The sequence below is a fragment of the Carassius auratus genome, chromosome 22 (genome assembly GCF_003368295.1).
Source record: "Carassius auratus strain Wakin chromosome 22, ASM336829v1, whole genome shotgun sequence".
NCBI lineage: Eukaryota > Metazoa > Chordata > Actinopteri > Cypriniformes > Cyprinidae > Carassius > Carassius auratus.
The window spans coordinates 18073938-18089705 of NC_039264.1; the positions used below are offsets into that span (position 1 = coordinate 18073938).

The window sequence follows — 15768 nt, forward strand, 5'->3', positions numbered from 1 at the left end:
ATATGAAGTTTTACTTAGCTCTGACATTAACTGGTCCTTAGCCCATTGTGGACCTTTAATTTCATTTCAGATTCTTCTTAATTCTTGCTCATAATTAACCAGCTTTAATCTTAAAAACTTTTTCATATCTTTTGCTGCTAATAAATAATTTTTTTCCGTTTAAACTTTTCCGTCATATGTTTGTACCTGTATTGTACTATTTATCTCTAAAGGCTCAGTTGAAACAGAAATTCCTGCATGTGTCAATCAAATACTTTGTTCCATGAATATTAATATATACATTTTAAATTTTCTTCTTTAACTTTTGGGTCACACAGTTTCTGTTTCAACTGGCCAGCTAACCTTCATTCTGTATCAGAGTTGAATCGCTGCTTCTTAGTTTTGCATGTTTCCTCGTCGTTCAATTTAGAGTGTTTTTCTGTCTTTTAAATTACCTTAGTCCTCCTAATCTTTTTTTCCATTTAGATTTTTGTTCTTAAGGTCTTCAATTATTTTAGTTTGCTCTGCGGGGGTCATATTTTCCCATTTTTCATTTTTGTGGAAGTTTTCTCCCTCCCTGTGCATCCAGGCTTCCTTTTTATTTCTGTCTGAGACGTCTGTCTATTTCCAGTGAACTGGTTCTGTCCTCCAGTCCTATTACTTCCATACATTTTAATATTTCTATTTCTTTTTCCAGATTTTTTATTTCTGATTTCAGTGAATGAACTACTTTATCCAGTTCTTTAACTATTTTTCTATTATATTTGTATCCTTCTTGAAATAATGTTTGTTTTCCCGTTAGACCATCCTTCTGTCCGAGCGACTCTCTGGGCAGATGGGGAGCGGCTTGCTGATCTCATCTGTCCATAAGTCAAACTTCTATCATTAACAATCTTTTGGTCCCAATGTCGTGTTAATGTTCTACCTCGTTTCAAACTGGTAAGGTTTTTTGAATAAAATCCCTTTTACCTGAACTTCTGGCCAATCATTCTCTATTTGGTTTGTCGCTCTTTTTAATTCCATTTGCTCTCCTCTGTAATTCCGCAGTCTAGATTCTTTGTAAATATTTTCTGTTTCGCTAATTTCACTATCTTCAAAATACAGTGAAAAATCTGACCTGTCTGAGTCATATACAACTCCGACACCTCGGATTCGTCTTCAGACTCTGCCTCATGCTGTTGTTGTTTTTCTGTCCCCTGCAGGAACATTCCCGACGGCTGAGGGGATCCTGGCTGGTTGTTGTCCTCCCTTTTCTCAATAATTTTTTCCAGTTCATCCTGATTTATGTTAGTCATTAATACATTTATGGTCAATTGACCTTCCTTTGACATATCTGTAATTCCCGATAGTATGCCTTCTAATATTGAATTAACTGGGTGTTTAAATTGTCCTGTTCCCATTAAAGTCATATGTATTTGATTCTCTCGTCTGCTTAGTGTTTCTTTTATTACTGCTGTTGTTATTGTTCTGGCCTCTAACCAGGAGCGTTCTGCACTACAGAATTCGTCTCTGTAATCAGTCATTACTGTATGCGCTACATATTTACACTGTGGACGGCCAGAGGTTATTCTCACTGTCGCTGTGTGTTGCGGTCCGAGCTGGGCTCTCATACTTTCAGTCTCCTGTAATGCCTGTTTACCTAATTTATTGAAAATTACCCAAGCTGTTCCAGAGCCACTTATCATTAGTTTATTTCCATTTAGTATTACAACGCCTCCTACAATTCTTTCGATTAAATTGTCTAAGCAGTCTTTTCAGTGTTTCGTCTATTTCCGCCCTTTCTGGGCTTTCTCACTGCTTAGTCGTCTTTTATGTAGTAATTAATATAGTACCTCAGCTATTTAACCGTAAGCCTAACTATGCTTACTCTATTCTGCCCAGTAATTAGACAATTAAAGCACGTTGGGCACCATGTTTTATGGTGTCTCCTTTATCTATACACCTTTTACCTATTTCTTTATTATTCTCAGGTAGGTAAGGAAAGTCGACCCTGGACAAAACTATAAGCATTTCAAAAATACTTACAACTTGCTCAGTTCTTGCTTACGGCTCTTAAATTACAACTCTTGCAGACCATAACTTGTCAATAAAAAAAATACAAGTTTTATTAAAGTTAACAAAAGTTGTATCAAAGTACTATAGTAAAGTTACAAAATCAAGGTATAATCAGCTGGTATCAGGCATCGAGGGATACTGTGTTTGCTCAGTATCCGTCCATCGAGCCTCTCTCTCAGCCTTTTATACACAGATGTCGAACGCTGGCTCTTCTGATGTCATCAACTCCTCTGCCGAGGCTTTCAGTTGTTTACTTCGCATTGCTTTAGCCCTTTTCCTCTTCTTTTTTCTTCTTAAACGTCTGTGAAATACACCTTAGCTACTATATTGTCCATTTATCATAAAAACTATTTCTAATACATAAATGTTTCTACTCTAAATCAGTCACTACATACATTTCATGCAAGTAAGCAGTTTTCTTAATGTTAGTGAAGTTACACAATACATTTTCCATATAGCATTCATCACAGGATTACATCTTTGTACTTAAGCAAAAGCATTATTACTATTTAGGTTACAGTATATCTGTTTATAGCAAATTAAGCTTTAATCAAGACAGTACAATTGCAAAATCCTCATCTCCATTAACAATGTCTTCAGAAGTTTTTTTAAAACAGTCTATGCAACATATCTAATAAACAGAGGTAATGCATTCCATAACTTGGGTGTGTTATGGGAAAAAGCCATCCCCTACATGGTTTTTAATTTACAATGAGGCTCTTAGAAAATTAAAGCATACAAAGTCCTGTAGGGGAAATACAGTTGTTGATCCAAAGACCAGATATGATGAATGAAGAGATGAACAGTGTTGGGCAGTAACGCATTACTTAGTAACACGTTACTGTTATTTGATTACTTTTTAGTAACGGAGTAATTTAATGCATTATAATAGTCAAAATAATAATTAGAGTATAGTTATAAGCGGAGGTCTCTATACAGTTCTGCATGTTACATTGCTGACAGAATGCAGTGTTTTATAATTCAGAGATTGTAAAAAAGATGTAGCACACAGCTGGAGAGAATCTTCTGCACAAAGACAGAATATTCCATTGACAGAACACACATGAAAGTCTAATTACAAACTATTATACTCTTTATTCGATCACTAAAATCTAAAAGGTTACATGCTTGATAAGATTTGATTCCTCATGCTGTAACTGTGAGAGTATTGTTTAAAATTTGTTTCATCAAACTTTACTGAAAGCATATAGAAAAGTCAAGCAAAAGACAAAATGAATTGGGCAGATCTGTGTTTTCACTGACGAGTCTCTGATGTGGTTTCTCTTCAGTGTGAATCCTTTCATGTGCTTTCAGGGTTTCTGCCACATTTAATTTCTTGTTGCAGTAAGAACACTTAAAATGTTTTTTTGAACAGTGATGTTTTGGTGCTTTCAGTTGAGCATTTGTAGTAGATGACTTCCAGCACTTCAAACACACACATCAACTCTTCCTGCATGGATCACAGTGGTCTGGTTTCTTTACTGCATGGGTCTTCATGTGCAGCTTCAGGTGATTTTTCATAGCGAAACCCCTTCCACACTAATCACATGTGTGTGGCTTCTCTCTATTGTGGATCTGCTCGTGTGATTTCAGATGTGCTGACAGACTGAATCTCTTGTCACAGTGTGAACACTTGTAAGGTTTCTCTCCAGTGTGAATCCTCTGGTGCCGTTTTAAACGGTTTTCCATAATAAAAGTCTTCCCACACTCAAAGCACATATAATCCTTCACAGCGTTATGTAATTTCTGATGTGATTTTAAATTTTGCAGCAGGGAAAAGCTCTTTCCACATGAAGAACATGAATGAGGCTTCTCCTTCATATGAACTGTCAGGTGTCTCTTCAGGGATGATGTCTCAGGAAATGTTTTACCGCATTGATCACATGCGTACGGCCTCTTTCCAGTATGGATTCTCATGTGAGCATCAAGATTTGGTTTCCCAGAGAATGTTTTTTCACAGTGATCACATACGTACGGTTTCTGTCCAGTGTGGATCTTCATGTGTCCTTTAAGGTGTGATGATTGCATGAAGCCCTTCCCACACTGATCACAAATGAATGGCCTCTCTCCAGTGTGAACTCTTTTGTGATACTTGAGATATTGCTTGTTTAAGAATCTTTTTTCACAATGGTCACATTTGAACGGCTTTTCTCCCATGTGGATCCTCATGTGTAAGTTAAGGCTTTCTTTTTGTGTGAATCGATTCCCACAGTGATCACACTTGAATGGTTTTTCTCCTGTGTGAACTCTCATGTGAACATTAAGATGGCTTTTGCATGAGAAACTCTTCCCACACTGAGTGCAGGTGCATGATTTCTCAGCTCTTCTTTTATTTAAAAAAATATTTTTAGTTTCCGAGCGACTCAGAGGCTTTTCATTTTCTGTCAATAAAATAGAAAAGATAGGTTTAAGTGTGGGTTAAGGTGTTGGGTCAACGCTGTAATTATAAATATCATTTACAGTTGTAATTACATGCAGGTATTTTAAAAATATAAGTACAACCTAAAAACATATGTACAACAATAAGTGCATTGTATCAAATTATTAATTTAAATGTAAGCAATCTGTAGTTAAGGCCACCTTATCTAAAAATCAATTATATGATCCTGAAACGTTGCATTTATGAGGTACATTGATTTTCCAATTATTATTTTTAGAACATTTTAGCCAAAAATTCAATTTTTCTGTATTGAGAACTGTTAAAACTTTGAACAATGATGACAATTATCAGTTGCACTTTATTTTACAGTATGTGCACTAGGGCTGTCAAAAAAACTTGAATTTCGAATATTCGTCCAATTAAAATAAATAAATAAATAAATAAATCCACATTCACATGCAAAAATGTCGCATTGTAAACGGAACTTTAGAATGTTTTAATCTGATATAATATCCCTTTTACTTATTATAAGAATGGTTCAAAACCTTTGAACTCAAAAGCTTAAAAAACATTTAACATTCTTGTGTAACAAACACCAACCTCTCTGTTCTTCAGTGCGTTTCATTCTGCGGGGTTCTGGATCACACGTTCTCTCGGTCCTCCTAAACCCTTTGCAGATTTCACTTCTTCCTGATGATTTGATGCTCATCTGCACTAGTAAGCTGATGGGGAAAGTCCAGCATTTATTAGGGAGTAGCTGTGGGCGGAGCTTCACTGACTGTGAATTACAGGAGGCGGGGCTTCGTTGACTATTGCAGTTTGGTTGGAGATGCTGATCTGTCAAAATCAGAATAAATTATTATATATTATAAATTATTATAATAAAGTTACTTTGTTTGATTTAAAAGGGTAGAAAAAAACTTTAAAGGGGTAAAAATGACTGTCAGAATTAAATTATATTTACAAAATGGACTTTAGAAAGTATATTAAATACAAGTAAAAAGTGTGCTTTTTCAAATAACTTTAGTGAAAATCAAATATCCAAACATGAGTGAAATAATGTTCCAACGGCATTCATAGAAACAGATGTATTTGTCAAAATAAAACCACATACTTATTCTGAGCTGTACATATTAAAATATATCTAAGAATAAGAGACTAAATTGGATTCTTTTTGAAAGTTTTCCAAACTTCTTGCTGTCGAATGGGTCAAACCTAGTGGTTTGAAGGATAGTAGCAAAGTAGAAAGACTTACAATGACAATGAATGAATGTTTTAGGGGTGCACTGTGGTCCTTTAATAGAGTCTTTTAATTTGATTAAATTGATTATTCTTCTAAATATGACACAGGATCTTGGGACAAAGAAATTATTGTTACACTTGACATTTTATTTATTTATTTTATGCTCAGAAAATTAAACATTTATTATTAATTTAAAAAAAATGATCGCAAAAAAAAAATGGTCTTTGACCCATATTGGTACATTTAATAATTTGTACGTCTATCAAAAAGCAACTGATGCTAATTCACATGCTAATTCTTTTACTGCTAATTCTAAAATTATTATGCTTCCTTATTAAAATATCGACAGACATATAGAAAATAGTAAAAAAAATTACTAAGAAAAGTAGAGTGAGAAATAAGCGATAACGCTTTAGATTAAAACCAACAGTGTACCACGCAATTAAGCAGAATTTACATATTTGTAACTATAGAGTACTTCAAAGTACCCACTCAGAAAATAAAATGTACTACAACATTTTTCTTAACTTCTGTGCAAACATACCTGTCCTTGTTATATGTAGTATACATGTATGTTTAACATCTGAGTGCTGTACTTTAAATTGATCCCTTGTTATTAATCTTTTTGTTACTGTAGTTTAAGTGTAACATTCATGGGATGTGATTTAAAGCGATCCCTTGTTTCCCTCATAGGACAGGAGACCGAACTTCGATGCCTTTATGGTATCGAATGAAAAACTTCGATACTATGAGTATCAAAAAAGTATTTATCTTTCGGTGCCAAATTTTGGTTCCAAAAGCCAAGCGTTTTTTTGCCAAGCAGCTGTGTCTGTGTGAGCTTGTAGCATACGTGCATGTAAGGACCTAAATTCACCGTGATTTGCTGTCCATCTCCACGTGACGTGACAGGGAGGATTTCTGAAGATACTCGCAGTCACACAACACAAGTGTAGTTGTTTTTTTCTCAAAACGTTTCCGTTTTACAATGCCAAAGAGGTCTAAAATGTAGCTACACTTTATAAAAGTGGATGCCGAGTCAGCAAAGTGCAACATATGCGATAAGAGTATTGCAACCAAAGCCGGCAATACCACCAATTTAATGAAGCATTTGTTTGGATGAGTGTTTTGCCCTCCCTCCCTCCCTGTTTAGTTTGGTCTACTCCATTGCGTATCTTGAAATGCCCCTTTCACGTCGTTTAAAAAACAGAGAGAGAGAGACAGATTAATACGGTACAGCGAATTTCTCTATGGAAACAGGAAACTGTTACAATTATAAGTTTGGTAGAGCACTTTCAGCTTTGAGTCCCATAATGGGGGGTGCTGGCCAACAGGTTAAATGCTTTTTAATATTTCCTGAGGTGTAGAATTTTTATATCCTGATATTGGCCCTCTGGCTTGAATGCTCTGTTTGAAGGGGCGTGTCTGCTGTGAGACTCTGAGTAAATGACAACTGTTGTGATTGGCTGACATCTTTGCATATGAAATGTGTATTACATGTGGAACCCCTCTCATATATATATATATATATATATATATATATATATATATATTTACTATTACAGCTGTCATGATTAACAAATCGTAAAAGTGTTGATTATAGAATTATTTTTTCAATCTTTTCACATCACATGAAAGGCTGCAGATATGAGCATTGAACACACAGAGTCTGTTTATGACGTGAATGCAGTGATCTCGTCATTATTGCAACACTCCGAACAATATAAAGGGAGCATTCTTTGATCGCGCTCTGTAATTAAATCACAATTTAAATAACATTTGTTTCATGCTACTAAGAGAAAAAATGTGAAGTTGATCGTTTAGTCACTGGCTTGATTCACTGATGCATAAACAGTATTAAACGATTTAGAAAGAAAGTCTGTGTGAACTTGAATGATTAGCTACACATCAGAAATCACTGATCACAGATCAGGCATTAATGAACACTGTTACTCACTGTTTGTGGCAGTGCTGTCGAATCCATATCATAAAAGTCTGTTTGTAACATCTGTGCTGAATTATATGTAAATATTTGGACGGGAAAAGCAGAGAAAGGGGAGGTAACATTTCTCCTTATAACCTCACAAGGAGGTGATTCAAGATCAGCCCAGTTTAGCTTCCATTTTCTCAAAAGCAGAGAAAGATAGCAAAATCTCGATTTACACCGATTAAAATTTCTAGAAACTTGGGGACCATATACAGGCTAGGGGAACTCATATTAATGTTAAAAAACCTCAGAAAGTTAAAATTTCATGTCATAGGACCTTTAAGCAATATTCTAATTTTCTCAGATGCTGGATTTGTGATTTTCCTTAGTTGAATTATTAAAAATTAAAAGAAATAAACTTCTGAAATATATCAATTGTGTGTAATGAATTAATATAATATTCAAGTTTCACTTTTTGAATGTAATTGGTGATATCTAATTATATAACCAGCACCTGTAAATGCTTTATAATTCTGTAGGTTATTACCCCCTTATTTCCCAAACGTTGCATATTTTTCCCTTATACCTAAGAGTAGGTACTCTGGAGATACTCTATTATAGTTACAAATAGGTGCAATCTCTCGCTTTTCTCTCTACCCTCTAAGTTCCTGATACAGTGTATTTTTAATAACAACATATAATAGAAATATACATTTGATCAGTCAATGCTAAATTTCAAAAGAGTAATAAAAGTTAAAGGGGGGGGGGTGAAATGCTCGTTTTCACTCAATATCCTGTTAATCTTGAGTACCTACAGAGTAGTACTGCATCCTTCATAACTCCAAAAAGTCTTTAGTTTTATTATATTCATAAGAGAAAGATAGTCTGTACCGATTTTTCCCGGAAAAACACGACCGGCTGGAGGCGTGACGTGTGGGCGGAGCTAAAGAATCACGAGCGCAAGTAGGCTTTTGCGTTGAGAGCGTTTGGAAGCTGTGACATTACCTTGAGGAAAAAACCATCATCCAAAACAAACCATGGCTAACAGTCAGATTCAGCCGTTTATTTATGATCCAGAATCAGATCCCGAGGCTGAAACTGAACGAGAGCAGCAGCAGCAACGACTCGCTCCGAGCGGGGCTTGAACCCGGGTCTCCGATGGGAGGCGGACGCACTAACAAGGAGGAAGAGACATTTTAAGCAGTTTTACTCACCGCCTGTGGTTCCAACACACGATCGTGACCCTTTTTCGTTGGTATTGCATCATCCTTAAGAAATAAACGATGCGCAAATCCGTCATCAAACTGGGCCTTGTTTGTAAAACAAGCACAAACACTTGCACAACTCCGTTGATGCTCTGTAAAAATAAACTCCATCCACTGGACCCTTAATGCTGTTTTTTATTTGGTAATTTGTGTAGGGTTGTCTTGCCCTGGCAACCAAAAACACACTCCTTTTCTGACCCAGACAGCAATATAGTGTTGGCCCAGATCCGGCCCACTTCTGGCCCGTGTGAAATCCATGCGGGCCAGATATGGGCCGGATCTGGGCCGAAACTGCTTGCTGTCTGGGGACATTTCGCGATGCTCTCGCTCTCGCTCTGATCAGGCTGTGCTCAGCCTCTCAGTGTTATGCTATACGGGAGCGCGCGCTCTTCCGGCAGAAGTGTCCTCAGGACCCATATAAGGAAATTCCGCTCCATCTAACGTCACACAGAGCCATACTCGAAAAAAACTTTCCGAAACTTGTGACAAACCGGAGGGAGTATTTTTGGAACAGAAATACTCCTTCAAACGTACAACTTAATTTTTGAAACTTTGTCCATGTTTAGCATGGGAATCCAACTCTTTAACAGTGTAAAAAACTCAGTATGCATGAAATAGCATTTCACTCCCCCTTTAAAACAATAATAAAAATGCTTAAGTTGCTGCATCAACGTTTAACTTAATTCCCCTGACGAATCTAAAAAGTTTACATAACTCTGTATATATAACATTGACTTATATATATATATATATATAACATTTAACAGAAGTTGATATATGAATAGCATTCAGTAACAGTGGCATTAAAAGTCCAAACATCGAAACGAACAAACAAACGAACATACACAAGCATGCAAAATCGCTAAGGTCTTCATGAACTAAATAGTTGTTTTCATGCTCGCTGCTGCTGCACTAAATGTTCATTTCAGTAGAAAGACGCCAGAAAAGACAAAAGTATCCGATGAAAACAACACACAAATGAGCCTGCATGTTGCTTAAACTCTACCAAGTGTTTGAAATACAATAAATACCGTGCACGTCTCACCTCTCCTCAGAAGACTTGACGCGGACTGCATGCGCTACTGGGGACGTCGTCGCGATTAACGGGTGCGTCCGAAAGGTACGGAGGCTTCTTCTTACGTTTTTTATTTTTATTTTTTATGGCGGTTGGCAAACCAACTTAACGGTGCATTACCGCCACCGACTGGGCTGAAGTGTGAATCAGGAGATATTGGATCTTAAATATATATACATATATATATATACTTCTGGCTAAGTCTGTGTCTCTAAGAAACTTAACAACAAATTTATAAATGTTTCTGGATGCTTTCCCTAACAAACATTGGATTGTAAAATTATTCTGATGGACACTTCTGAGAGACTGAAAAAGCTGGTTTCTTTCTTGGCTGCACTGAAATAAAATATGTTCTACAGTTTCTAAATGACTACAATATTGGCATTTCCCTGTTGGATGTTTCCCTATTATCTTCAATGAAGAATTGAGCCCAGTGTGTCCTATTCTTAACCGTGTAATTATACTTTCTTCTCTTCTACTCCTACATGCTGTCCTTCCTATATCCATTTCTGGTTGTATATATTATAGAAACGCCTCCCTTTATCTTGATCCACCCAATACTCCTGCCATTTTGATCTTGAATATGCTTTAATGAATGTTTTAGCTTCAGATTTGCTGTATGGAACTTGTAATATACTATTGTGTTTCAGTGTTTATTTTGCAAGTTTATCAAAGAACCCAAAGGTACCCAAAGAAACCTGATTTTTAAATCCTTTGCTTTTAACTTATGCAAAACCAGACACATTTTATGAATTATATCATCTCTTATAGATTTCCCATTTTTTATGCTTTCTAAAGCTGAATAACTATCAGATATAATCACTGAGTTATTTAACTCATTTCCCTCTACCCATTCCAAGGCCAACAACATTGCAACCAGCTCTGTTGTGTATACTGATAAATTATCTGTTATTCTTTCCTGACATATTACCCCATTCTTTGGAATATATACTGCTGACCCAGCGTGTCCTGTCTTTGGATCCTTAGAACCATCTGTAAATATGAATGTTTAGTCAGAAAAATGCATATCCAGATAATATTTAACAATATCTCTCACTGCTACTTCCTTTGACTTACATTTGATTTCTTTATGAATGCCTAAATCTACATCTGTTATAGGGAAAAACCATGGTGGAATAGGAGGGACTGAAACCGTTGAACAGTACTTTATGAAACCCTATATTCTCAGCTTTCGCATCGCCAATCCACCCAAAACAATAACTAGTCATTGTCAGGTTTACTATTATATCCATAAATATTGACTACAATAAAAGTTACACTGAAACATTTTAAAACTAAACATATGAAGTGGTTATTTTCATCAGCATCTGAATGCAAAACTTAACTACCAAAATGTTTTTTTTTTTTATGACATTCATAAGAGCTATAGAGAGCAGAGCATGGCTCCTTATGCATTCAAATCACTTTCTTGGTACTTTGGCTCATATGGTCACCCTAGTTAACAGGCAGAGCTGAAAACTCCTCTTCTGCTAGGCTTTAATGAATCCTTGCTCATAGAGGCAACATAATCATGCCCACAGCTAATGCCAATGAGTGCATGAGCATGCGCTAGAGCTAACATTTTGATCTTCTGAGTGAGCTGAAAGTTTTCGCTGACAAACAAAGGTGAAGCAAAAGCAATCATCCATAGTTCAACAAATTGTAAAAACCAAATGTAGAACTGCAATAACTACATATAGCTTATGAGGAACATCTATAAAGAAAGTTGGTGCCAGCATTCAAAACTGAACTACATTCAGTCACGTTTGGGATAAAAAAATATAGATGGCGTCTGAAGGTTGCGTTTGGTGGTCAGTTTGTGTGTAATATATAATAATGTCTGTGCATAAATGTCCTATTTTATGAACCATACATTGTTGAAGTGATTTTTAATTGGTGCTGAAGAAAAACAAAATCGGGGTACTCCATGTAGCAACAATCACTTTCTGGGGAATAATTAACTCAAATGAAGTGAATATTCATGAGTCTATGAATATAACGTGCTTATTGCTTACAAATATTAAATTACCCAAAGAGGGAATATTTAATCATTTAAAGGTAACCTTTACTGGAATTAATTTAAGTTAATCTAGACAATCTGTTCGTCCTGCAAACTGGAAGCTAGACTTCCTTATCAAAATTCAATAAAAATACCCTTCTTACAAACTCCAAGAAATATTAATCTTCTGATCAGAAAAAAAAACAATATTTTCTGTGTCTGTACTACTTAGATTACTGAAATTAATTCATATAAAACAAAGCTCGTACCTTAGATCACACGATTCAGGGACTTCGATCTCAAGGAGCAATAAAACAATTCAATTCAAGCAAATTATGGTATTTAATAAAAACAGACTAAAGAGTAGCTACATAACTACAATTCACACGGAGTAAATATGAGTTTATAGCAAAACGACAGTACAATTTAAACAAGATAAACGAACAAGAATAGTAATGAGATAGAGAGGGAGAGAAATGAGAGAGAGAGAAAGGGAGAGAAAGTGAAAGTGACCATCTCAGCGTGACAATTTTCAAACAGTTAACTTTGCAAGAGACCCCAAGTCATTGCATAATTTCACAAACATGGAATAGCCTAGACAACCTTAAACAGCAAATTTAGTTGCGATATTAGAAAGTACTTGCTTTGATCTGGCTCTTGTGTGTAGCTGAGTTCAAATTGTCCGTCGGTGCGGCTTCAGCGTGGTTCTTTCCAAAGCAGATGATGCGCGAGCTCGATGGTTAACGCGAATGTAAAGTTTGCCAAAAGATGATTAGACTTAAGTTCGTTCGGCTCGTGAAGACAATTGAACGAAGTCAAATATCAGAAGACAATAAAGAAAAACGAAAACGAAAAGTAAAGAAGAACAAACGGAAAACTTCTTGAAGTCCGGCTGCTTTCTCTGGCAGAATGCCAAGAACACAGGTTTCCCTTTGTTTTTATGTAAAAGTTGGTTTACACCTATCTTTCCGTATGAACCAATGAAGTGTAAGAAACTGAGGCCGCCCACTGGTCTAATTTATGGCGATGACAAAATTAAAAAAATTTCCTTAGCAAGATCGTTCCTCTGAAACAAGGCATCTTTTTGTAATTTGCTATACAGAAATACAGGGTTGTTCCTAACTACATGCATATAAAGTTTGTTTAAACACACAGTAACATTCATATATTCCACTATGCCACATACATACATTTGAGCACATAAAGGGAGACATTAAAATGCATTTACAGGATAGTGATAGATAGTGAATGCGTGTGTGTCTGTTCTGTGTGATCGCGCCTTGAGTGAAAAGGGCGGGTGTTTGTCTTTCCTTTGAAGTTCGCTCTTGTATCTTCTGAATGGTCTCCAAGGTGTTATAATTCTCATCCACGCCAGGATGTTGCCGTCATGGCGGCGCCTGGGTGGTGAGTTATGTTGGAAGATGTTGTTAAACAAAGGTCCTTGTTTTTTTCTTTAACTCACGTTCTGGTCTTTGAGTGCAAAATGTGTTAGAGAGTCAGGATTCATTAATATGGAACAGATGGTTGAATACCATCCGCTCATTGGTGTTACATCCGTAATTGTCCACAAAATCTATAACTCCCATTCCAACCTCTCCCACCTACATGGGCGAGACCAAACAGCTGTCAAAGGATGTCAGAGACAAAACTGTAGATCTGAACAACACAGTATCATTATTTCTGTGTTACAAACATTCAAATCACTTAAATACTGCGATAAAAGTTTATAGTTCCGATATAAACTCTGATGTGTATGTTAGCGATTAAAATAGAGGAAATCACATTTTGAAACTAATTTGACACTTCAAATGAAGATTTATCGAATGTATTGTTACACCATTAGGTGGCAAAATGGGGCTTTTAAAATGTATTTGTCTTCAAATCATTTTAGTTGTCTAATCAGGTTTTTTTTCTTTTTTTGAATTTTGAGAGAAACACACAGCTTCCATTGGGGAAGGGGAAAAAAAACATCAATCCACAACCATGCAGTTCTATTTTGCACACAAACACATCTTAAAGAGTCCAGTTTTTATGTAGCCTGTTGGCTTTTGTTCATGGTATTTAGCTCCAATAAATGGTTTGCAAAAAACAGACACAGGATTAATGTTTGATATCATTCTTTAATCACATTGGAATCAATACAATTCAAATAATACCCAATCCTATTTATCTGTACATACATTATACTGTCTATTGTATTTTTTCTATCGTGTATTGCCTTTACACATTTATTTTTAATCACTTATTTTTATTTTGTGTCTCTATCGCTTGACATCTTAAAGCTCTTTCTGATTCTAAAAAAAGTGCATATAGTTGCTAATTTTTTGTTAATTTTCAAATATAAAACTTTTCAAAAGGTTTTCAGTGAGATTCTCAGTTCTTTGTCATTGTCATTAATGTTTTCATCTGCCTTGATAATACTGATAATCGTGATAACTTTGGTCACTATAATTGTGATATGAAATTTTCAAAAAGTTCCGTCCAGGCCCGGATTAGGAATTCAGATGCACCTGGGCACAATGTATTTTTATGGCCCCTAGACACAATGTCCATGTCGATATAATCAAAATATGAGGAGCAATTCATTTATTGCATTTGCATACTTTATGAGGGAGGGGTTATCTTCATCACAAAGCAGTTCATTGATGTATGAATAAAACAGTATTGGAGACAGGACGCATCCCTGCGGTACCCCAGTATTTAAAACCAAGCAGTCACACATGACATTATTAATACAAACAGGTGGAGGTCAATCTCTTGATAATTCCTTAATCCATGATATCATCCAACAACTAACACCTAAATCATAAAGGCCAGTATTACTCCATAAAGAATATTCTAATACATACATTTTGGCTTATTTAGATAATGTTGAACTTTATTTATATGAGTGAGGGAGGTGTCCACAGTGCTCCGACTGGCCCAATATCTAAACAGTAGGGAGTCAATGGATCTCCCTTACACACTGTGCTCCATACATGCAAAGAACTGATGTGAGCGTAATTGGACTAAAGTCATTTGCCAATTATTCCAGAGTGAAGATACAAAATCATCCAGTTTTTCAATGGTTCAATGTCAGTTCAGTCAGACGAGTCTGTTGAAAGTGACATGACTTCAGCTTTCTTCATGTCTGATAAAAGACTGGACAGACACTCACCCACCAATACCTCTGCTCTTCTTGTTACCATGCAATCGGATAATGGCACCTTCTTTAATAGCTCCGCATCCATTTAAATTTTTTTGCTCTGTCATCGTGATTTAAAACATCCTTCATGTGAATTGCAGTTTTTAATTAATGCTGCATCCGTGAATGGCTTTTTGGTTTTTGCCAGGTTCCAAGCCACATGCATTCACCTGCAAGGATGTGTTTTTGTGAAGAACAGCAACTGATTGCTCGTAAGCTGCCACCAATTGTGTTACCTTCTGTTTGCGGCTCTCACAATGTTCTAGATAATTGCAGTCAAGATTGCTGTGCAATGTATTGAAATAGTGTTAAATGTTAGTCTGCATGCATAACATGGAGGCTTTGAATTGTGGTGGTCAGGCAAATAAAATTAATTTGTTCAGTCCATTTACATTTGTATAGTTTATTTTGTTTCCACTTTTTTTATACTTTTAGACTAAGCTGTCAATGATGCTTTATTTTAATTTTCACCAACATTACCTTAATAGCACTGCTTGAAATTAGCAAAGGCTGCCAATTGAGGAACCCCAACATCATATCTCATAATAATGACATCATGTCTCATTATAATTACATACTTTCAAGCCACCAACAAAATGTTATGTCACTTATTGTGGTTGTTAGGAAACTGCCTTACACAGAAGAGACTGTATTGCTCAGCACA

The 15768-nt window shown here is 35.9% G+C and overlaps 1 protein-coding gene across 1 annotated transcript; it reads right to left on the reverse strand.

Moving 5' to 3' along the window:
- Positions 1-2189: 2189 nt before the first annotated feature.
- LOC113039879 (zinc finger protein 239-like) lies at positions 2190-9983 on the reverse strand. The gene is made up of 3 exons (XM_026198020.1): positions 9892-9983; positions 5015-5251; positions 2190-4415 (listed from the first exon to the last, which is right to left on the reverse strand). The coding sequence occupies exons 1-3, from the start codon at positions 9920-9922 to the stop codon at positions 3574-3576; spliced, it is 1110 nt and encodes a 369-aa protein (XP_026053805.1). The 5' UTR covers positions 9923-9983; the 3' UTR covers positions 2190-3573.
- Positions 9984-15768: the final 5785 nt, after the last annotated feature.

Bases quoted from the DNA above. Each gene is read 5' to 3' on its own strand.
- LOC113039879 (XM_026198020.1), bottom strand. From the start codon at position 9,922: ATGCAGTCCGCGTCAAGTCTTCTGAGGAGAG. The intron at 5,252-9,891 runs GTGAGACGTGCA...TGATTTTGACAG, and splicing joins GTCAAGTCTTCTGAGGAGAG to ATCAGCATCTCCAACCAAAC. The intron at 4,416-5,014 runs GTTGGTGTTTGT...TTTTATTGACAG, and splicing joins ACGCACTGAAGAACAGAGAG to AAAATGAAAAGCCTCTGAGT.